The sequence below is a fragment of the Watersipora subatra genome, chromosome 10 (assembly GCF_963576615.1).
Source record: "Watersipora subatra chromosome 10, tzWatSuba1.1, whole genome shotgun sequence".
In the NCBI taxonomy this organism is placed as follows: Eukaryota; Metazoa; Bryozoa; class Gymnolaemata; order Cheilostomatida; family Watersiporidae; genus Watersipora; species Watersipora subatra.
This window is the reverse complement of record NC_088717.1, coordinates 54845092-54870867: the sequence shown is the minus strand read 5'-3', so window position 1 is coordinate 54870867 and position 25776 is coordinate 54845092. Positions and strand designations below refer to the sequence as shown.

The window sequence follows — 25776 nt, the reverse complement described above, 5'->3', positions numbered from 1 at the left end:
GTACCACAGAATCTAAGCATTGCGCAACACGTACTTCACGCAAGTGTCTCATAGGTAAAGTCGCGCAATAACATTAAACAAAAATATTGCTTTTTAATAATTTTTCATGTGATATATGTCTTATATGCAAATAGTTGAAGTATTTACCACTGTTTTTTGTATTCCAAAATAAATTAATAACATGTTTTCATGTAAGAATACTTGCTCCAACATGCAAACGGTTTCGACAGGTGACAAACAAAGCAAATTAACTTTTTAACTTTGCCAAAGGTTTGACTAAAATGCTACACTGCTTTAGAATAGATGGCAACATATATTTAACTCGACTTTGATGTCAATTAACATATGCATTTAAATATGCAAGTTCTTGTCATGCCCATGTATAGCTTGCTATCAACACTAACGTGTTAGATGCACAATGTTAGTGTTGATGATAACATGTATAACATGTTATCATCAACACTAATATGTTAAATGTACCATACGAAGCACATTTGAGAGGCATGAGCTTCTGTCTGAGCTTTCTTTTGCAGTGTAAAACTCACGCAGCCATACCAGTGATTCATAAAAACACAACGGAGAACAATGAGAACCTTGCTGAAGGTACAAAGAAATGATGGCATAAGATGACAAGTAGAACAAGTTGGATGAACAAGTTGGATGAATCGAGGCGTGAAATAATAAAATGTTTTACACTAAAGAATAGATCAGCGGATTAGCTGATTATCACCACAAAAACGGATTACCCAAAACGCTGAACAATCGCAGGTTTCTTGCGATAGGACAAAGAAATGCAATAGAACAGGTGCAAGAGGAGAAAATGGAGATGATACCTGCTAGAAAAATGGTGTGGTTGATGTAAAAGGTCCTTGATTCTGTTTGATATTTGATCATTCTGTCTTTTTACCTGCAACAAAGGCGTATATTATTACTGAAGGCCATCAGAAGGAGTGAAAAGCGGTCAACTATTAGGAAATCTATAAATGACGTTCAATAAGGTGGATGAGAACTTGATGCTCCATAAGACAATGTGTAGTTAACTTAAAAGGAATGCCATGATAATCACCAGGGGCCACTAATGTCGGACCGAGTCAGTAGCCCTTTCATTGAAAACAAGAAGTACAAACTATGAAGACTTGGTTAGCCAGTCTGGTATCGCCAGTCTAGGAAGATTGCCTTGCCCCATTCATATTAGTGTATTTAAACCGGTCAATAGTAGCAAGGGTTAGTAGATATTACTAACATGAGTTGATGTACTAAAGCTATGAGAAGGACATTAGCCACCTCAGCTACAATAATTAGCGCGGTTGGTTATTGCAGTCATTATGCAATCATCGTCATAACACTGTAGTGAACCTTTGCATATATTAAACAAATTCAAGTCCCACAATGATGAATTACTACATTATGCCCGAGACATTTATTTGAACTTTGTCATTCTTGTAAACGAAGTAAATGAATACATCTTGTAATGAAGCACCACACTGGATGCATGTAACAGTGTACACCTACTTATTGAAAAACCTTTGCCCACAAAGGTTTTTAGCCACTAAGGGTACCTGTGACAGGTATGAATACATACGCTTGCATGGTTTATCGCTGTTTTTAGCTAAAATCATAAGGGCAGTGAACATTGAAAATAACAAAAATGAATGTTTGTTATTGCTCCAGCTATGCAGCCATTGATCGGAAGATAAGTAGGCGAGGACTCTTGATGAAATTGGCATTCACTTTCATCGGCGTAAATTTTTGAGCAATCTGAGGTGTAATATATTAGCTAAAGGATGCGAGATTTGTTCTGGCATCCTTTAGCCCCCATCCTAGTGACCAAGTAGTTAAAGAAACACTTCGTTCTTGTTTTTGTCCATGCAATAACAGGGACTAATGTCAGCATTCGGTAATACCTACATACGAAAACAACAACACAAAATATCACACGGTCAATTAATCAGGTGGCTTCCTGGTTTGATTAACTGATTGATTTCATGAGGTCACTTGCATGAGGTCATTGTATAATACATTTGCTAATATACATTCGGCTTACAAAAAGTATTTGTTATGAGATATGAGTAGATTTTAAATGTTAATAGAAATGCATATCATCAGAAAGATTAAAATCTGTTCTTCAAAAGCTTGACACGCTAGAGCATTAAATATGTTCACCTCATACCAGCAAAGGTTTTATTAACTTCCAAATAGCATGCGAGCTGGGTCACATTCAAGGCTGCAAAATCGGCACACTCTTAGCAGCACACTCAAATAACTATAAGAAAAACTGCGAGTTCATTTTCCTGGTAAGGAATACAGATTTGAAATTACGACCGCTCATCAGTCTACAGGTAGACCGACAGAAATGAGAGGATGTCAATGGCTCACTTTTCAAATTTTTATTGAACTCAAAAGTTTATTCATAAAGAATGCTCTTAGGTATATAAGAGCTTTTTAAGTATTCAGTGTTAAACTATTGTTTTCATGGAGTTCCTAGAAGCGCTCGCGGTGACAGCTGATTGTATAGATATGTAACAGGCTTGATAAATTCTCACTTGACAAGGGCAATTTATGACACTCGCCGCAGCCTGTAGTTTATCTACCACCGCCTTCCCTACCACTCTTAATTATCATCAATAAATAACTCGTACACGTATTGAAATTTTACTAGATTACGTAAGACAGAGTCTGTAGAGCTATAGATAGCAGAGCCTATAGTGTTTACAATTCGCCGGATGTGGACAAACCTCAGCTGCTATTACTATTGGCATATACGAAACACTTTAGGATAAAGCTATTTATAATTCGCACCCCCCCCCCATCGGAATAGATATGTACTCCTAGGCAGAAGAACAGTGTTAAATCTCTATGAACAAGTTGTTACTCGCTATACCAAGAGAAAATATTTGAATAATGTTTAGGTAAATTTTGTTATCTACATTATGTTTAGCTAATTGAAGATGTAAAGAGAATTTCAAGCAGAGCTGTAGTATTCATGCCTGCAAATAACTTTAATGACACAATATACTATTTTAGCTCAAGATTGTTTAGTGAACGTTTGATATCATTCAGTACATGCAAACCGACGGGTGCTAAACAAAAACAGCACTGGATTAGGCCAACTAAATGCAGTAGTTTGATTTTTTTGGATCTACAAGAAAGCATCAGAGCCTAATCATGGTGAAGATTGTGATAAAATAACAAAATACTATCATAGTATTTAAAATCACCTAAAACGGTACCTTTAAACTTTTAGCTTTGCTACGTATGTTCTGACTAACCTTTTTTGCTGATGGCTGATGTATGGTAAATCACATATTTGGTATCTATGACTTACTGCAGAATTATTTTGTACTAATGATAAACTGATAAAATACCAATGTTAAAATTTTTAAAATTAATTTTCCCCTTTTTAACATACCGTAAAACCTGTATTTGAACGCCACCTTTATTTGACAGCACCTTCTATTTGTGTCCACTACGGGAGAAAGACTAAAGAATAGAGTGCCACACTTTAATAAACAAATCATTTATATTTTACTGCCACCATTTGACATTTTTGATTTTCTATGACCCCATAATAGCAAGTGATCAGTAGTAAAGTGTCCACAAAACCTAACAATGACTCGATTACATCAATCACAATTAATTTGTTTGCCGTTTCTGTTTTTATCGAAGCCCATTTTCCAACTCCAAGTCTTTACAGTTTTTTTCCGTTAAAACTCTGAATACAACTCCATAAAAATGATTAGCAACTGTGTCAGGCTAAAGCCGTGGTCACACGGGCACCGAACCGAACTAAATGACGCAAAACGACGTCGTTTTCAGCTCTAAAAAGTTCGGCTGAGGACATTTCTGGCCGAAACGAACTATTTCGGTACTGCTCGAAATTTCGTGCCGAACCCTTGCTCTTATTGGCTGGTTAAAATTCTAGAATTCTAGCGAGCACGCGTCACATTTCTTCTTACGTGCGTGTGAGTAAAGTTAAAAAAGAAATGGGACGATACTTTTATTTCGTTAAATAAACAACATGAAGCAATTTACGACAAGGTTCACCCGGACTTGTGATTGGGTTGCATAAATGTAAGATGTTGCACTTAAGTTTTGCATAAATGTAAGGGAATGGTTGTGATTTTCTTTCGTGTAGAATATAAGTAATGAGTCATATTCATCCTGATGAACTATCGTTGACTGATTTATTTATGTAAAACCACAGTACTATGATAAAGACTGTTTTTGTTTGTTATGTACTCAGCATAGAAAAACATTCATATGTTATTAAAAAAATATAATTATGTTGATGGGAAGGGTTAGCAAAATCTTTGTATCGAGTGATTTATTTTGAGCAGCTGAACGATCTTCTGATAAATCTGCTGTGTAATTATGATTTATAATAGTTCCTCAAAGTTTTTTGTTTACAATAGAAATATTTAACTCAAATACATAAAAACTACTAATGAAACCGTGTCCTGTCTCTATACGTATGGTATCTAAGAAGCGAAGTTACTTCGGTGGCCGTGTGACATGTGCCACGAACCGAACCAGCCTCCGAACTGAACCGATCCTACGTCGGTTCGGTGCTCGTGTGACCACGCCTTAAAGGGACAGCCGCATGTAACGAATTATTCGTTCAATCTCACCGAATTCACGAAATTCACAGAATTATTCGGCTGAATATCACAGAATTATCTGAGCATGCATACCGACGAACCGCTTTAAATTGGCTAAACGAGTTATTAGAGAGCACGATTCTAGCAGCTTTTGCAATTAGTGTAGTCCAAGGTATGACGACACACAATAAAAGTACGAGTGCAATTCAACATAGTACATACGATGCTACTGCTTAGATCGCGCTATTGTTGGTTTTTTATCGTCCGGACACCATGGCTACAAATCGTTTCTTTTTTAATAATAACAATTTTCTATTTAGCAGCAAAAGTTCTGTAGTAGAAAAAGTTGCCATCTTTAGCGCAATCAAGTCAGTTGCATCGTATTCACTATGGCGAATTACCATAATATTTTTCTTGCGTGTCGCCTATGTGCTTCGGACTGCGTACAACCGCAACCTAAGCAATTTCATTATAATTCAGTATAAAAGTTAAAATGTCTGAAATGTTCATATACTCAAAATAGTGAAGCTTGCATAACTGTTTCCCGGGTTGCAACATTTCCATAAAAACAACCTTTCATAACTATGAAAAATATAAAGCTACAGCTCATATTTATTGCAGGTGTCTCATAGCCTTGACATTTCTGTGAAATATTGAGATACTTGCTTATCGAGAAACCAGAAGACAGCATTCTCGGCACCCAACGTTCTCCCCATCCAACGTTCTCCGCAACTAACGTTCTCCGCAACTAACGTTCTCCGCAACTAACGTTCTCCGCAACTAACGTTTTCCGCAACTAACGTTCTCCGCAACTAACGTTCTCCGCAACTAACGTTCTCCGCAACTAACGTTCTCCGCAACTAACGTTCTCCGCAACTAACGTTCTCCGCAACTAACGTTCTCCGCAACTAACGTTCTCCGCAACTAACGTTCTCAGCAACTAACGTTCTCCGCAACTAACGTTCTCCTAGCATTTGATGAGTCTTTAAGACTTTCACCGGTCATTATAAGAAACAGAGTGAAAGCTTTTGCTGCGATTTATGTAACTTTACAGTCCCTGCAATGCATGCTCACACTGGCATTATACAAGTGTTATCCCTTTCAGTAGAAGCCGAGTATAACATGAGTCCGTATGTTGTGATGAATCCAATTGGTGGAAATAATTTGTTTGCCAACTGCGAATCAGCGATTTAATGTACTGTCACAACTCACAATATACTGATTTACAACTAATAACTATCTATTTTTCAATATAATGCATATGAGGAAGAATAAGCGATCGTAACGGAAATATAGTATTTCCGATGAATTTTCAAATAGTGACTCAAGCCAGTTGGTAAAATGGTAATACAGTCATTTGAGGGCCTCAGCTCCCACGAGAGTTCTAAATTGAAAGACGAACGAAAACCTAGGAAAGACGGAAGATTATGAAAAGGTATTCTTACCCGCACTGCCGGAACTGGAAACAGACTCCCATCAACATTAGATGGCTCGGAGGCAACTCCTGCCAGATTGACAGTTGCATGTGCTTTATTCCGCCTTTCTCTTGCCTCCTGTCTGTCACTGCTTCAAGTAGAAAACACAGAAGAATGTCAGATGAGTCTTGTCTCCACATAAGAATATATCTCCATTTCTAGCGTGTTCTTTTTCAAATTTAGTAATTTTAATAAGCACGATGAGCTAGATTTCTCAAGCCTTTTTGAAATCTTAGCTATTGGAATATGCACTACTGACAAATTTTTCTCGTGTTATAGGGAAATTCAAAGAATTAACAAAATAAAGTGATAAAACATCAGACTTGGAATCATCTGAATCATGAATACCAAAGGGTAAACGTAATGTAAGGGTGTTAAACAACAAAAGATCTTTCAGTATATCTTATAGTTTATTACATTCTGTGTTGTAATTTTTTTTTACGATGATTGTCTCCTCGATCACATATACCTTTATTGTTAGTACATTACATAACCTTGAAGCCGATTACATCATGTCCTGACATAAAAAACTATTTCTTTCATCATTTTTCTTTACTAACTTTTGCTTGTTTGAGATTAGTTATTAATTTTGGATCGTTTCTGACTAAAATTTCAATCATGTTATAGAGAGTCCTGAATTCGTTAAATGGTACAAACTACATCTTCAAAAAAAGAAAAAAGAGCATCTTCCAAAATGAACTGGTTAGCTTTTGTCAAACAGCAGCAATTATCACTAAGTATTTGACTTCAAAGCAAGCTATCATACCAGTGAAGTTGTGATGTTCACTGCAATAGCTATAAACATGAAAAATAATTAATTAGTCTAGTGCAACCTTGCCTGTGATTCAGAAGTTTAAGGCCATTAACTTTACCCTTCTTTTACAATAAATTCATAATTCCCGAGTATGCAAATGAATCAGCAAAGCGAAGTCATGCATCTTTTTACAGTTCCTGTGAACTATTGTCCAAGTTGCAAAATTTACCGAAAACTTCTATATTCATACTTGGTAAGTTTAAATTTTTTTTGGAACTATTTTGGATAGTTGTGAAGTGCTGATTCTGGAAAGCTGTGGCATCTTAATCCCGAGATTAATAAAATAATAACAACAACACAAGAGTTAAATGTCAAGGATGGTATCTGTGGCCAGTCAAGTGACCCAGTCAAGTGACCCAGTCAAGTGACCCAGTCTAGTGACCCAGTCAAGTGACCCAGTCAAGTGACCCAGTCAAGTGACCCAGTCAAGTGACCCAGTCAAGTGACCCAGTCAAGTGACCCAGTCAAGTGACCCAGCCAAGTGACCCAGTCAAGTGACCCAGTCAAGTGACCCAGTCAAGTGACCGTTAACTAACTAGCTGTTGGAATCTGTGCTGTTTGTACCAAAGTTGAAAGTAAGCTACCGCATAGAAATTGCACAGGCAACTCCGAACTAATATCCTTTCCATTTTCTTTTTAATTTTAGCAAAGCAAAATTTAAACTAGGACTTGAGTAGCAGGTGTGAATACGACGACGAATATTTGAAATACAGTTTCACAAGCTTCAGTAAAAACCTAAAATAATGAAGCTTTCACACATATCAGCCGATTTGACACAAATTTTAGAGTCAACAGTACAGTAATTCCCTTTATCTAATGTTCCCATAATTGGTTATCAATTCCATAAAACTGTAGTGCACCGGTAAACTTCTTCCTACAACTTTGGCAGGACCCAGCTAGCCATCCATTTTAAACATTGGTTGATGTTTAATTACTCTCCAGCAAAATATTGCGCAAGGCAACATAGGCCATGTGACGTACATGCCAACATAAATAAAAGGCTCTAATATATGCTGGAAGGTGTGACAGTGACAAAGTTACACACTTGAAAAACCATCTATAAAACTGACAAATTAATTTACCAGAATGCTTTTAACACTTTAACCCAACACGGCTTATAATTGTGCTGCCACGTGACCAGCTTACGGCACCAGTGTATACAAATGCTGTTACCTTTTACAAGTCTTTGGGGAACAAAGTTTACAGCCCATTCCACAAATTTATTTTATTGGGTCGCCTGTTGTTTTTTCTTCGGAATGCAATAAATATCAAAAACTAATAACACCGCATTGTGGTGATTCCCTGACCAAATTTGACAGCGAACTTTACATTGAGTATTATCGATGTATTTGAGAAAAACATAGTTGCAGTTAGATGATTAGGTTTGCACTGTGGCACATGACCTTTTATTCCAAATATACATCAAACAACCATTTCAATCGCAACAACCATTCAAGGAAAGATCTCATTAATGTTAGTAGTATGACATTGTCAATAATTTGAACGCCATTCATTCAGTTTAAAATAAGCCTGTGTGACTAACAATAATTCCGCCTTCCCACTAAAGCCTTAGCACTAAAAACTTCGAACAACAAATTTGGCTGTTTGTAGAAGTTTTCGGGTCGGTGACTGCCTAGCGTTTATCAGTCCCTGGAAGGACACCAGCCATGACACGAGTGTTCATGGATCTGGTGTCTAAATAAAAGCTTGCCCATGATTACCTAATATTAGAAAAATATCAAAGCACTGATACCGATAACAATCGCAGTGCTTAGGTATCAAAAAAAGAGTCTAAAGTTGCACCAACAGGTCTACTGCACAAGTACGCAAGTTGCCATCTACTAGGTATGTACGCAGATGTCTCTAAACGTGTTACAGACTTACAAAGCATACTGTTGCATATATAAGGGTTATCAGGCATTACAATTTTCTTATGCGCATTAGACATTTACAGCTATTGTAACTGCGCTCCTGCTGCACAAATGTATTACGACGCGTACTACTGCAATATACGTATATACGGGTCTACTGCACAGGAACACAATAATTGCAGTACCCTAGGACACTTATATTTCGCTAGTATTTAGTTTCGTGAGTAGCACACAGAGTAAAATTTCGCTGCAACTTATTTTCGCAGCTCTGATGAGTGCGAAAATATAGTGATGTGAAAATAAATACAGTGGAACAAACAAATTAGATTCCTCAGGTCCGGTCCTCTAGTAAAAAAAGTTTTTATATTTGCGACTAGTTCGTATTTGTAACCCGCAGGTATAAATGTATGGCAGAAATCGATAATTCAACGTGATCGCTTGCTGCCATTTGTTTCTTGGACTATTAATGACGTCTCGGTCCTTTCCGTCGTGACCGATATGGTACCAATATTAGATTTCAAGTATTTATAGCAAGCGATGGCCATGGCACGTTTTGAGTTCACAATATTTCAAATTTAAAAAAAATCAAATACAGTAGTATACATGTCTCATAAAAAAGAAAATAGATAACAACCAACATCACAACCAGAACTGTATAACATGGTTGGACCTGGTGAGGGTTGTTATCGTTTTTGGTTGGCAGTAAAATTCATCACTACAATAAGTATTATTTAATTGTATGACTTCACCTACCAGACTTTCATCCTCATCAGTTACAAATTCGGTGACTAAACTGATATCATCATCTTCTTCGTTTGTCTTGGCTTTTCCAAAAAAACTTGTTATCTTAATTTGCTTTGCCATGCTGCTCATTCGGTGTACTAACGAATTTACTAGAAATTTTCCAATGAGCTCAATCACACACAAAATTATCTGCATTTCTAATATCACGATTTTGTTGTGGATATCAATGAACTACAGGGCCGTATTCCCTTGGACAGCTGGCCGGCTAAGACGCCCCAACTTTTTAGGAATTTCATAGTCCAACGGCTATAGAAAGGTTTTTATCGCTGTAGAATATCACTTTATTCGAAGCCATAGATACAAACATCAACTTTTAGTAGTTCTTAGGCGTCATTATTATCTTCATCAGCGGCAAAATATTCTTGTTAACGACTTTTATAAAGGTTTGCAAAATATCAAGTTTTAGCAAACATCTGCTTGCCCATATCCTACTTAATGAACTTGAAATAAAATCGGCAAAAATGATCTTTGTTAAAACGCTTAAAAGAAAAAGATGTCTTCTTTCTGAGCTTTTTAACTGCATACAAGTTTTGCCTGTTTTATTTTTAAAACGTTTTGTCAGTCACATCAGCTAAAACAAAGCAAATCTCAAAAAATAGAAAAATGTTGATACTTGCCAATAAAATTTTTTAAAACTTCACGTGAGAGGCCCGGCTGAGGCCTTACATAAGAGAAACCTGTTGGGAGTTTACAGCACCCCCCCTCCTTCTCCACACCCCAGATGTTCATAACTAGTCGTCTAACATTAGCCCCCCAACTTGCAACCAGTGAATACAGGCCTGTGTAGAACATAGCTATTTAATTTCGAATTTTCGCTAGTTCGTTATGATAGTTTAGTTTCGCGCATGAATTTTTCGCGTGATGATGACTCCGCGAAAACGCGAAAGTTAGATGCCGCGAATACTTAAGTGTCCTAGGGTATACTAGGTACATACATAAACGTTCCTCATTGTCTTATAGAGCCTGTTACTGCAATATTTTGAAGTAATCAAACCTTACTCACTGTCATGTAAACATGATGAAATCATGAATTTGGAAGTGCCGATTTTAGCTCTGAGCGAGATAAAATCTGATTATTTTTTCTTTATACAAGTAGCTGTAAAAATGCACTGTCGTGAGTGCTTGAACATAGGATTGGGCCAACAAGAAAAGCCAAGTAATTCAACTTTACAATTTTGTTAAACACTAAATCAAAGATGCACAATTGTAACTTATAAAGTATCTACTATTCAGGGACAATGTGGTCATGGTACAGTATGGTCTACTTGAGGGATAGTGATCAGGGCTTGAGCAGAGCATAGGTAGCGACTCAGGTATTTTGATGCCGTTTAATGCCTACAGTAGACTACTACAAACCTATACTTGACTAGGGATACAGGAGACTCAAGTATTAATGCCCTTCATGCCAATCAATTATGTAGCCGATTTCCGGAAGACAGGCTATTAACAGTGGAGCCGTGAATCATCACATCACAAGCTGTACACACTGTCACGACTGACTTTAGTCGCTTGCAATTGCCATAAGTAAATCCTCTAGTCTGAAATATGTTGCCAGGTCTCCTTATAATATGCTAATTGTCAACCTGACTGCCTCTGCTCTGTCTAGCACTCGGTGTAAATACCACAGACAAAAGCTGGCCTGGCTAGATGGTACCCAGTGGACTCATTCATCGATACGTTTATGGTCACCATGCTAGACCAATGAGAGGAAATGCACATCGGTGGCCATGTACTGAAGCAACTAAACTTTTGCACTTTTGGAGCAATGCTAAGCATTCCGCTAGTAGTTTGTTTACGAATATAAATATGGAAACATCCTGATACTGCGTAGTCACCGCTCTATGCTAGTAGTAGTTGTGTTGAGCACGCATTGCTCGGGCATCAGCTGCTCTCCTGTTTTCTCGCCGTACTCAGCTTACACGCAAATGGAAGGCTGATAAGACTTCACCGAGGTACAGCCAAGGTGTCAGTTAACTTATTAGCTTAGTGTTTGTTTGAAATCTTCACAATGATGAATGGCTGCAAGTGACACTCCTGAACAAACAGTGATTGAAAAGCACGGCACAACTAACTGCTTGAAGATGGGTGCTGAAAATACTGAAACTCACTGGTTGGTTAAAAAGGGAAGGGTGAGTGACAGACATGTGAAATTACTTCTGGTCGGCTACACTTTAGCAACATCAAATGATGTCACCTTAAATGACAGAGTAATACCGTACAAAAGCCTGAGAAATGGAATCAGGATCAGAACACTACTTTAGCCTTTGGTCATAACAGGTTAAAATACCAAAAGCTGCCAATTGGTGTTCTCCTTACATAAAAGCTACATTAAAAACAAACTTTCGTCAATACCAAATCAGACAAAAGATATCTTACTCAAACAAGTTATTTTAAATATTCAGTCACTGAAATGTAGACAATAATGTGACTAACAAACCTTAGGGTAGCGAGTTGCTGCTAAAGCTTGGACTGATGGACATGAGGAAATTCAAAGCCTACACCCTTCCGTGTGCCAATAAACTTTCCTACCCCTAGACATTCATTGATATTGTGTGAGGTTATGCAGTTATACTGTGTGGGAAAATTTATAATAACAGTTACCCTAATGGATGCATCACTTTTTCTATCAAGTTTGTAGTTGCATCTACTCGAAATTGATCTTGTATTTACACATCAAAACAATTGTAAGTTAATTGATTGGATGCTATTAAAGCAATGAACAAGTTCTGCCATTTGTAGGCGCTGTTGCAAAAATGATATAAATAATTTTGCTATTTCAATTACAGGACATGAGGTTCGTTTAAAACATCAACAAAAGTTCTTGGCAAAGCATGAACAGAATGACAGTAATTTTAGTTTTTTATGAATACCAAATCAACAAAACACAAAATTTGAAGACCGAAGTGTTGGGCGCTTGTAGAAAACATAGCGTAATGAGCAGACAAACTACACCACCAAAGTACCAGTTTACGTCAGAGCCAACTGGTCCCAATTCTTCGGTATGTCACATTTACGTTTTAAAAAAATTGGTAAACAGTTTTGTATAAAAAAAACTTTCTAACAAGCTGCGATTTCATGTTGGAATGTTATTATCATCTATTGATGATTTCAGTTCCGTGTTGACAAAGTCATTTTCAATTCCGCATAAAAATTAGCCATTTTATTAATCTTTCTAGTACTAAGGAAGATCAGTAGTCATATTTGCTATCAACATACAACTAAGAATTTCTTTTCAACGAGCTAGTTTATTTGCAATATATTACAACTAACTTTGTTGAAAAACTACCTTGAATAATTAATGAAATCACATTATTTTATCAATGTAACGTAACAACAAAAAAACAAGGAGATCCGCTGGACACCTGTCCATGATATAATAAATTCCAGATGTTCTCTAAATCAAACATGGAAATCTTATCTCTTCTTATTGTGAGAGCTGATACGAGCTGTCTTACTAATTTTTTTTATTCAAAGAGCAATGTATTTGAAAGAAATTTATTAAGCCAGTCAATCAGAATAACTCAGAAATGGGCTAGGACATTGATCTCAAGTCATTTGACAGATATGGGGGCACACTTGTCAATGAAATCTTGGACAAGCCCTAGGCTGTTCTATTAAAAGACCAATGCAATTACAAGTGTTATATTTGTGATTCTCAATTCCTGTTCTAAAAAAATTCATAATACGTCTCTATAAAACTATTTCTAGTTAGTTGCTCCTTTCTTAACAATCTGATTTGCTATAAATAATTAGTGTTGCAATGGACTAGTTAGTTACAAGACCTACATTCAACTAGAGTCACTATTTCAACAAGACAATAGTCCCTTGGGCTACCTAAAGATGTAATAGCAAATGTTTATTTACCCATCATGCAACTACTCAATGCGATAGTGCCAACCTTCCGCTATTATAACCGATACTAAATGTCATTGGTTCAAATGATTTTCTGTACATCACCACACTACTAAAAATCATCCTGCAACACGCTAAAGGTTTATTTATGCATATGTTAATGAACCAATGTAGAAAACAATTTTTCAAGTCTCAGAACAACGACAGCCAAAATGTTTTGTAATGCAATGCCTGACAATGCATTGCCTGACCACCATTTTGTGACTGTTCTAAAACTACCATCCAGTATCCTACTAGCGATAGTAGTATTATATATGCAAACCATAATTAACATGCATGGATCAGTCAGGAACACAAGCTAAAGAACTCAGCTGTAACGACTCGTATCTATGTGGAAATGGGGTGTGCGGAATGAGCTGATCAAACAGCTATAAGTAATAACTTGTTGCTACTAATATGCATATTAGGAGGCGTTCTTTTAACCGATGGTGATAATTGAACAGAGCCTAGATGCTAAATTAGATACTGTAGAATACTCTACAGTTGCCTGGTAAGCTGACAGCGGTGAGTTTGTAAATCTGGGAATAGATGACATTCCTCAACTGCCTTGATAGCTTTTGCTGACTGGCTGAATGGAAATAATTGTATCAAACGATAGCGGGCGAGATAGTAAAGAACCTGACACCTTGCTAGTTGGAGTAATAGGCAAAAAGCTTACGCAAACAATACTCTCTTCGCTAGTAGTAAAAACAACAATGGCGTGAGGAAAAACGTCAGCAAATAAACACTGCCTTATCTAATAAACTTCAACTTAATTGAATAAAGAGGCCACTTACATTCATGAAGGTTAATAACTGCATTTTTAACTGCTTGGGCACAAAAAACCAACATCCATTGATCAGTTGCTACACAAAGAAGGAAATAAACTCGGTTGGGACTTTCCGAGTATACTTATTTTGGCCCCGAACCGGTTTAGCCAGACAAACTGAAGCTTCAACCGGTAACGTTTTGTTACTGGACTGGGAACGACAACAGGTAGTTGAAATACAAGTCACAGAATGGGAGACCTCTTACAGACAAGCAAATATGATACATCCTGGAGGCTATGCAGATCTGAAATCTAGTTAAGACTTCACCAAGTTGTGCGTTATAGAACTTTGTTGCCTGCCCTGATGTATGCGGGTGCGGCATACCTCCACAACTTCCACATACAATGGACAAACTTACGACTACACATTGGAGAACATCCAGAAAGAATAGAAACCGCCAACAACTTTTGCATTTTCAAAAAACGAACATATTCTACAACACCTAAGCACGCATTGCAGGCTCAACTTAAGCTCTACCGACTAAACTGCTCAGTCATAGCTAAAATTGAAATTTACCCTTGCGTGTACCCAATAGGGTGTCTATAAATAGCTGATGTCATCTGCAGAAATATATCCTGATCTGTTCACAAGCTTTTTCGATCAACGAATAACTTGCGAATATAATAAGTCCTGTGTCAGCCGTAATATCGAGTTAGTTGACAAATCAAAATTCAAGTTTGAAGGTGCTGCGTGTAATCGCGGCTGGATATTGCAATATCCTTTCTAGTTGATACTTGTAATTAACTGCTTTCCTTCACACACAACAATACAGATTACTAGCGGGTGAATGCTAGCTCTCCATTGAACCAATCAAAGTTCAGCTATGTCCATAGGCTTAGGAAGCTATTATGCGTGATAGCCAATAAAGGAACAGACTAGTGCACCCGCATTGCACCAGAGTTGACAACTATTGATTATGGGGAGTTTTGTATGGATAAACCTATGTACTTGCAATTCGTGGAGAGGAAACAATAGGCATTCCATGCTTTGTAAAACCCAATAAGAACAAATGTCATCAGAAAAGCTGCTCAAATTAATTCCACAATCAGATACACAATGGCAGTGCCAACCAGCTTTAAAGAGAGAGAGAAAGCTCTCACAGATGGATGGAGCATTTCCACAGTTTTATTAGGAACTCTTAGGAGTGTATTATACTCGCTACATACAAAAGTCTTCAACACTTTCCAAAGAGGTCCTGTTTATGACCAAACGTCCAGAATGTAAAAGCCTAATAAAAATGAAAAAGAAAGAACAGTTAAAAAGTTATTCAAAAAAACTCGTTTGTTATCATTAATCATTTGTTATATCATATTAGTTAATACAGAAACAATGAAGAAACAAGATGACATCGGAATATGACAAAAAAACCAAATGTATAAACAGAAGACTGACTCGGACTACATTTGAACAACATGCTGACATCCTCATGAAGCAGCTAAAACCTATTTTCGATATGCTGTACATGGTAGCTAGCACAGCCTCAAGCTAAAATGATTCTGTTATTATGTAATGTCAACCCGCTAATACAGCAAGTAAACCTGGGCCCTCTGACAATCACTGTAAAATGAGCAGATTCTAATAGCTTGCTTCAGCACTCATTCACCTCTCATTATTCTCACGCTAACCTAGCAGACTCAACAAAACTGACTGCGGTTTGGCTGGGTCAATTTAAATGGAGTAGCATCCCAGACAAAAAACTTAGGCATTCAGAAAGACCAACGGCGGGGAAAAATTTTCCCCTGCTTCAAGTCCCTAAACAGAGTACATACTAACGTTCGATGTCTGCATGTAGAAAGAATCAATGAAATCAATGTGAAACGATAGACTCGTATTGCAAGCTTAATTGTAGGTGCTTCCTTTTAGCCTTGCCAGACAATGGGGTCTGTGGTACCAGCTACACCGGTACAGCTATCTTTTGGACCATGTTGTATTACCATGAATCGCAACTATTTTTATCTTCCCGATCTTTTTAAAATTTTCGATTTTTAGAGACCTAACTATGTATAACAACGTGCTAATGTTTCAATTGCTTTTATAAAAACTGTTTACAATATACTTCTTAGACCATAGCAAAAATGTGAACTTGGTACTTCTCAAATGTTCTATTGAATATAAAGAACAAAAAATACATTCAAATTCAGCTGCAGTAGAAAGAGAAAATTTTTTTCAAGTTGAAAAAGATAGTATTATTGTTGTTATCATTGCAAATCCTTTGGTGATGAGACATGGGATCATGTACGTACACTGCTGAAACAAAAGTGATCCATCCCATGTAAAGCTATTTCCCTATCAAACCACAATATGGTCAGCACCCTATTAATGACATGATGTCACTCAACCAAATACTAGCAATGCATTTACAGCTGTAAGGGCTTAGGCACACTCCCTGTACGCTGATAGCAAATACTCAACGTAGTCCGGTGTCATTTAGTAGAACCTCGAGTGTAAGTCATTACTTACATACTAATATTCTATACTAGTTGTCTACGAGTCCAGAGTACTAGGAGATTGGAGCGCGTGATAACTGTGCAGCAACCGTGTGCCCCTGCTGGGCTGCCCATTAAATAAAACAATAACTATCGGTGGAGGGGTAGTTTGCCTAATCCTGAATCAACATACTGTAGTTTGTCCTTGATATCAACCAGTTGTTAGGAAATGGATTCTCGCTGAAGTGCGTCAGCTGGCTTACATTCTGAAGCTTAGGCTGGGGATCATTCTTAAATTTAGTCAGATTAACCTAGAGTTCAATCGTTTAATCATAATATAGCCATATTTTAATCATCACCATAGCAACAACATACAGTAATATGCAACGAGTTTTTGAGACTGATACAGCGATAATGTTACAGTCAATAAGAATCGATGTCAGTATCCTATTAATTGCCTATAAAAGTTTTTGAAACAAACGTTCATCTTCGAGTTTTCATTTTTTACACAATAGGGTTGATATGGTAATGATGGAATGATATGGTAATGATGGAATGACAAATGTAGTTTAGAACGCTTGTTTGATTTGGTCTTCACGCTGATCAATACAAACAAATCGGTTAGCTTGGCTAGCTTTAATGAATACTAATCTTTGGTTTTATCTTATAGCTTTGTTAACATATTTAAGGTAAGGCCACACGAGACAAAATTCTCACGAAATCGGCGAAATTTGGACGAAACAATTCGTACGAATTGACATTTGGACGAATTCGTCCATCGTTGGTTGCGCACGATGAACGAATCCTGAATTGGACGAAACGTCAGAAATCCCTACGAATCGTTGTTTGATTGGTCGGTTGAAAAGGTTAGTTGAATGTTGAAGGTCATTTTCTTTGGCGCATGTTTGTACTGAAGCAAATGATTGAAACGGAATCGGCTTCAATTTATCACCGCGTTATGATTGGCTAGTTGAAAGTGAGTTTCGTACGAATCCGTGGTGGGAAAACTCCGTGTGGCAGGTCAGAAATTTCGTACGAATGGAATTTCCCAGATTAGTTGAAATTACACGATACGTGTGGCCTTACCTTAAATCTGAGAAGACTGTAGAACATCAAGTAGCATTCGAACATAAGCAACTAGCTTGTGCAATGATTAAGTATTGGACTTTCTTGCGAATGCAAAATATGATGAAATCAGGCAACACTGCCAATGGCATCATTAATAGGTACCAATGTTGTCATTCGTTGAAAAAACTTGCAAGATAATGCTGCATTGGTCAACTCTAGAAGATGCGAGTTCACTTTAAGTTTGCTAGGAAGGGACTGGAGATGATAGCTCACCATTTGCATTAGTTCTTACAGCAACTAGCATCGATGGAAAGAATAATTAAAAACGACCTTGAATGTGTAACGTCATTGGCCAATATACAACAAGCCAAGCATGGTCCTCATACACCCTATATGACCTGGTATCAATCACTGAAATGGCTTAGTGAAGCTGAAAGAGAATAGGTATTCTATTGCCACTGCAACGTCAGCCTGTCACTACGTTTTCATGATGCGGATGTTGTGTTTTATGGACATTTGCGTGTTGCGTATTAACGTAGGCTCTTCGTTACAAAAAGTAAGAAATTGTACGCCAGAGGTCATAGCAGCACACTCCTGTCTCACTTAGCAGCACGCGTTCGAAATAGGAATGACTCAAGTGCAAAAAATGTTTAAAATGGAATAGCTTGCGAGGCATTTTAGTGCACATCACCCGCGAGTGCTATTTCCATCTTCCGCTAAAATAGAGCTTTCAATAAAAATTTGCGAATAACAAAACTCGCTTAACTTGTGGGTTTCTGCCGCTTCCAGCTTGCTGATGACGGAAATATGCGGATTAACTACATCACTGAAACATAATGTTTGTAGTTAAGATAGTAGCTAACAGAACAGGCTTGCTCTGAATAGCTAGTTACTACAACTGATTCAAAGAATGAGCAATATGTTGATTCCAATGACACCCTTTGAATAACTTACATAACTAGCACTATGTTCTTAAAGTTTGTTTTGAAAATATGAAAAGAGGCATACATTAGGATGTCATCACCAAAAGGCTAGAAAGAAGAAGAAGAGAAACTGACTGTGTAGTGGAAGCCATGGCAAGCATTCTCAAAGCAGAGCAACTGTTATAAATTCAAATGACTCGTGATGTTGTCTCTGCAAGAAGACTGTTATGGCACCGAACCTCCATCAACCACCTGCAAACAATGCCAACAATGAATCTCAAGGGATACATACACAACAGCATGCAGTTTCAAAGGTGTATTAAGATTAGCAATGTCCAACTGTTACTATTGTTAGCTGGAGCCCCAGATTGTCGCAAATACATCAGTGAGCAGACTGCCGGATTGTTTCTACCTCCCACCCCCACCCCCACCCCTGGTGTTCGTGTAAGTACGGAATGCGCTAGCAGCGAATAGCTTTCAATTACCAACCAAATTTATTCAACAGTTGATATTTTTCATCCTGTTTTATGGAAAACTGTGTTCGCATTAGTTGAACAACCAAAAACTTGAAAACTAAATACAGGTCTAAATTACTAAGACTTGGTAAGGGATTGGTTCTTGCATACCCACTGGACCATAGCAAATGCGTGATGGCTAAGCAAAGCAAACGATATTTAATCCCATAACTGTTATGCAACGCCATTACATTAGTGGCAAGCCAGGCTTGTTGGGTTAGCACGTACAATTATTTGCACAGAAAATCTGTTTACCAGAAGTGAGCTTTAACAAATACATAGGTTTTGCAACTTTCGTGTAAGAAATGTAGGCCTACACTCAGTTTCTAGTATACAATCAAAACATTTTTGAAAAAGACTATCCTAAATCTTAAAGAAGACAACTTTCAAACGAAAAGGTGTATCGTGGAATAATCCACGAGTTAAAACAAGCTATGGTGACTAAAATTTATTGCACTAAAACATTTGTTGGTACGGTTTACAATAAAAGTAAAAGAAGCTTTAATTCTGAGCAAACCACACCTATAAGGTGCTAAAAGCACTCAAAGTTCATTCAGTTGTATATATCCACTGATAGCTACCAAAAGAAAAGTTAAATATATAAATGTGCTATGTGATATTACACGTCTGCAAGCACTGATTAGCCCGTTTCTATTGATTATGGGCGCCAACACTACCGTGTAAAACACTAAAATAAAATAAATTTTAATCACTCTATAACTTGTTTTATGCGAGCTCTTTTTACAAGTAAACTGGTTTTACATTGCAGACTGTAAAGTTTTGAGCTGTGTTGTAGTAATTATTGCATCACAAAAGACTTTCTTAAGCCTGGTTCCATATTGATTGCGAGACTCCAGTGGTAACTCGCGCAGCAAAAACGCTTGCAACGCCAGGCGGCTTCTGTTCAAATATAAAGCCGCATTGCTAAACATAATCGCATAATCACATAAAATGTTCGCTCGCCATGCCGATAACGTTGACCTTCACCTGTACAGTGCACTTCAGGAAGGTTTTGCCTGCGGCTTTACGCGAAATTTAAACATCACTAAACTCTTGCGTTGACCGCCGGCAACTACCGGCGGTACTAGGCGTGTAGGTTCACATTTCACCACAATAGCTTGCGGTGCTGTCACCGGTGCTTTGCGACGTATATGGGAACCAGGCTTTAGGAAGAAAGCTTCAAGCATGTTGCAAGCATATATCAATACTGCTGTCAACATTCCAGACATACCCATATTGTAGACAAAAAACAGCCTACCTAATAAATCTAACCAAAGCGTTACGTTGATTTCATTATAATCTAAGAACAAAAGCCTTTTTAGCAAATTTGTGTACATTTTTATCAGGCGGTTATAGTAGATGGAAGTTAACTGCGGCAAATTTTGTTAATACCCTAAAATTGAACATTATATGAGCTGCATCTGAGCTGATTCGAGAATGAGCAGGACGTGCAACCAATATCACAATTTTTTCCTTTTGGCATGTGATTAAAAACTTCTTTTTGTTGAAGGATACCAATACCAATAAAAAGTTATACATATTTGTACATATTTGTCCATCAGAATACAACACTAATGAGTATCACCAATGTAATACTACTGGTATGCGTTTTCAACATGATTGCAATAAAGTTCTCATAAATAATCATGAGTTATATATAGTAACAATATTTCAAGACTTGTGTCCGCAAAACTACTTATCATTATGTTGGAATACGTGGGTCGCTTTCATACATTGTTTTTGGCAACTAAAAATATGCGCGATGTAGCTATTCTATCTGCATAGTGGCAATTACACTATGTGCAAGAAACTATTTATAGCCCGAATAAACTGGCTAAATTACAACTAAATTATGTACATAAAGGAAAATAAAAATCTGATGAAATTGTACAAAAAAATTACAATGATATATTAGTAGTAAATCAAAGCATTTCAAGTGACACTTCAAGTCCTTGGTAATACGGAGAAGACAACTTGTCTATACTCTATAATATTTGCACAACTTATAGGCCTACCCAGCAAAGAATTATTCGAATGTTGTGGTCTGTAGAATGCTTAAATTTGGCCAAGTGTCAGAATATTACAAACTCCTATAGCTTAATAGAGAATCAGATAAACGAGTTATTCAGTAGTTAGTTTGTCAGTCTTTAAAAATCGAAAAAATAAATCGATTATCATTGCTGATCATGCAGGATTGTGCCAATATTATTTTGACAGAGTTGAGAAGCAGTTGAACAACTCCATTTTTGTATAGAGCGAACCTCAAAGAATCAAACAAATCTAGTTTCCACTCTAGCACTGAATCTGGGCTTGTTCTGGACTTACAAGAGTTCAAAATGATTTAGTTGATGATGCTAATACATGAAAACCAGTTCTTCGCATTTCACATTGTCTTGTCTGTTTAGAGTGTTACAGGTATATACAGATACTAGCTGTGCTACCCGGCGTTGCCCGGGTAATAAGAAAGTCTTTAGTCAGAAAATTGATTTGTATTTAACATATAACAACATTTGCCATTCTCACTTTCAAACTAGATATCATGAGAAAAGTGTTAGTTGAAATAATTTAATAGAAAATAAAAACAACTGTAAAAGTTTTAAAACTTTGTCCAACAACTTTTAAACTAATATTTCCTCATATCATGAGGAAAATGTTTCGTGCAGAACAAATAACAAAAAAGACTAAAAAGGTTAAGATGTAAATGGGAAACAATTATCAAGTAATAGCTAAACTAAGTTGGTTTTGCTACAGTAATGATACAATTAATACGAACTGACAAAACAAAATAAAAATCTTGAATATGCAGAATTAATAGTAACAGTTCTTGTAATAGTAACAATTCTTGCATAGAAGTGCGTGTGAATAACAAATGTTACAGTGCCACCAAAAGCTATCCCTCAAAACTTTGAATATTGAGACACTCGTACTCTACGGAGACTCTTTTCACGGAGACAATGTAATTGTCTGCGCGGAAAGATTTGGCCTGTTGAAAAAAATTTTTTTTTCAACAGGGGCGCCGTAACGCGTGGCTGCATCGGTAAAATAATCAACGTGCGCTATAGCTATATCTATAGCCGGAATGAGTACAAAATAAAAATCCACATACGGACATACTTTGAGAAATATATTTATATATAAGATGAAAAGATGGTGCAACATGATTTTAAACCTTTTGGCTCCTAACTCAAGGTAAACTTTTCTCAAAAATTTGTTTTTTGAGTGCTCAGCAGAGAAGCTAATATTGACCACATGGTCATTACAGCTAGAGTTGTAAAGGTATGACAGTGGGGGTCTAAACATTTTTCAAAAATAATAATGGACAACTTGATTGAATTCAGAATGAGTTGCCCATAGAAAAATTATCGATTATTTAGTACTGGTCTACAAGAGCAATAACATGAACCAATCACAATACATACTATTGTCAGTATTACGATATAGCTGACTATCAATTCCACTAGCGGAACCATTTTATGCAACTGACGATGTAGCATTATCAAACAATTTCCTATAATCAAGTTTGGTAAAACATTTATCAAGATAATAAAAATCCTATTACTGGTACAGAGCCTACTTCTTTAGGTCTGTATTGTAAGTATAAGTCTGTGAGTCTAATTCCTTAAGTCAAAAGTTTATATCTATAATGGAGTGCTGTCGATTGATACAAGTTACTTGGTATCTATTGGAATCAATAGCAACTACAAAAATGCATTACTAACTAAACAACTATTCTTTTTCTCAAATTACTTGAAGATAAAAATGGAGTTCGCAGAATTTCCAAATTTCAATTGGACTAAAATATGAAAAAAAAAACATATTTTTACTTAATATATATATACTAATCTAAACTATCGTACAAAGGGATGCGCAAATGTGTAGCGAGCAGCATTTAAACCTGACTTTATGAAGACCGAAGGAGGAAGATTTAAAATTACTTTTTACAGAGCTCCATATATGCAAAAGTTGTTAGTGCTTACAGTTGAGAACATTCTGATATCCAGCATCCTTCAACTAATTTTGGAACAACGGTTAGGAGATACTCGCAACACCTCTACTGTTATTAGCCAATACTAACACTAGAACACAAAAGTGAATGTTTTGGTGAAGAAAGTGAAATAGTGACGCTGAAAACCAATAATCTTTGATCACCAACTATTCTACAGAAAAAACCACATTTGATTTACACATGTATGCGGATAGATATATTTTGATGCCAAGAATAGTGGGAATTTTAAGACAGTTAGAACAATTAAAGGATTACAAATAATAAAAGTGCAAGTTTCCCTGTTCATAATTCATGCCTATCATAAAGCAGATGAATAATTTTTTGATCCAACATACACTAGTGTTACATGCTGCAAATTTTTGTCGTATTTTTCACCTTCGCAGCATGTAAATGGTTTTAAACGTCACATATTTAATTCTTTGAAGCTATTCAAACCTGCGATTCAAGGGGGCTATTTTTAAAAACATCATATCAACAACGAAGTACTGCGTATGATGTAAACATCAATGTTTGTATTATTGCATAAATCTTTGCATTCGTAAGTTGGATTTTCATTGTCTTCATTGATGATGTCCTTACAGCATCCCTACGCAGGTCTGTTTTCAATGCACATGTTTTAAAAAGATTATCTCCGAAATAAAATATATTAACTCTGATTTTGAAGAAAAAAATTTCCCACACGCTTTGACATTGACACTTGACCTTGGATGCACTTTAATAGTGTCAGAAGAGATATAAAATATGCGCCCCGTTGTAGCTGAAAGCGCAACAGGCTAATATAGAACAAGCGGAGTTGTGCGACAATTTCTTCGTAGCATGTAAACTCATCAGCTACGACCAATTGGGAGTTGTGTGACTACTCCTGCGTATCATGAAAATATGTCCTCCTCATTCCTACGATTAAAACCACAACTTCGAAGCTCAAAATTTTGTAGCATGTAACACTAGTGTTACGAAGGCCTAACTAACAGATTAATACTTCCCATCAACACAAGTCTCAAATGCCTGAACTGATGTATTTGATAATGCCATGCAATTACATCGCCATTGACCAAAATGTTTTTTGTTTGCTCAGAAACTTGCATAATCTATTGCATTTATTACGTTTTCATAAGTTACTAGAAATGATAAGACTTAATTTACCAGGTAATATTAAAAAAATGATGATTAAATATAACCTTCATTAAAATTAAATAAACTTCATTGGTGTATACAAGACAGGCGCAATATGGTGTAAAAATCCATGATTTTTATGTAAAACAATGTAAAATAAATGTCAACAAGACAACGCGTTGATGTAATACTGCCTGCATAACCAAGGTCATAGCTCCATAAGCAAAAGATATACAAAAGCATGATTATTTTCAAGACCTATTAAAAGTCTTCAAGTCACCAAAGTAGTGATTCATAAATGATATCACTACTTATGTGACTTGGTGTAATACATGTAAGGTTGATCTCTGCTTAGAAAATAGCCAGAATGGTCGGCATTATGTGCCAAATATTGGTACAGCTGTACAAGCCTAGATGTAAGTATGGTTATACGTATGAAAGGAGAAATGTCCAGTATTACAGTCACAGATTCCTCCAAACTTCTCGCCAAAGCAACAAGATTGGTCATATAAGTTTAAAATTGCATACAGAACTTTTTGCATTTTGCACACTGATCAGAATGGGCAGTAAACAGCATTTTATCCTGGGGGATTACAGAATAAAATTTTTTGCTATCAATTGAAATGTTTTTATATGGATAATAAAATCCTGCTAAGTATTTTTTTTAAGTTCACACTCTCAAATGTGTTGAACAGAAAATATTAATTATATTTCTCACTAATAAAAAGGGTGACGTAACCTTTTTCCTAATATGTGAAAAAATGCTATTACAAGCAAACTGTGGTATTGAAATCATTATTTTGGTTAAAAATGTCATAAATTGTAGTCACAGATAGAAAACCATAAAAAGAAAAAATAAACATATTTATATAGAGAGAATTCCACATAATAAACATTGTTTGCTTTACATTTATAAACTGAATATTTGATATGACATACAAATTGAAGCCAAGCCTTAAAGGTTGACTTGCAACAAAATTCACATTACAGTTATTTGGTATCAAAAGATTCACCATGTCTTACTCTGTTGTGTTCTAAGTGCCAAATATGTGGAAATGTGATTACAAGCTCTTAAAAGCTCAAAAACGAAAAGCCGCCGTAGATTGGAATCTCTTCATTTCGATACATAGCCACGAAATTTGGTTATCGTCTTGTCACATATGTTCTCACGTGAATTGAAAGGCCAATAAAAAGCTCAATATAAATTTATCGTAGCACTAGTTTATGACAAACACTTCGGGTTTTACCGAAGACCCGGTATCAAATATAGATGTTCGCTACTTTACAGTTTTGTTTCTGCCTGGTTTAATCGGCAAGTCGTAATCTGATCATGTAACCCAATACTTCGCAAATAATTTCTGCAACACTTTTCGATTATCACAAGTGACCAACAGGCTCGTCATGATTATCAGACAATGATATGTACTCCTTCGAGCTAAGGC

General features: G+C 36.5%; 1 protein-coding gene across 4 annotated transcripts in view; it reads right to left on the bottom strand.

Moving 5' to 3' along the window:
- The window catches only part of LOC137405604 (AF4/FMR2 family member 4-like), a 64890-nt gene that overhangs the window by 34884 nt on the left and 4230 nt on the right, over positions 1–25776 (bottom strand). The window contains exons 2-4 of one of the 4 annotated variants that reach the window (XM_068091923.1): positions 18836–18952; positions 6044–6164; positions 834–907 (exon numbers count right to left, since the gene is read on the bottom strand). In XM_068091923.1, coding sequence (XP_067948024.1) covers positions 834–907; positions 6044–6164; positions 18836–18861 — 221 coding nt within the window. In that variant the 5' untranslated portion in view covers positions 18862–18952. Of the gene's footprint in view, positions 1–833; positions 908–6043; positions 6165–14799; positions 14880–18835; positions 18953–25776 lie in introns of those variants that run through there. The other 3 variants (XM_068091924.1, XM_068091922.1, XM_068091921.1) reach the window with 3 other exon arrangements.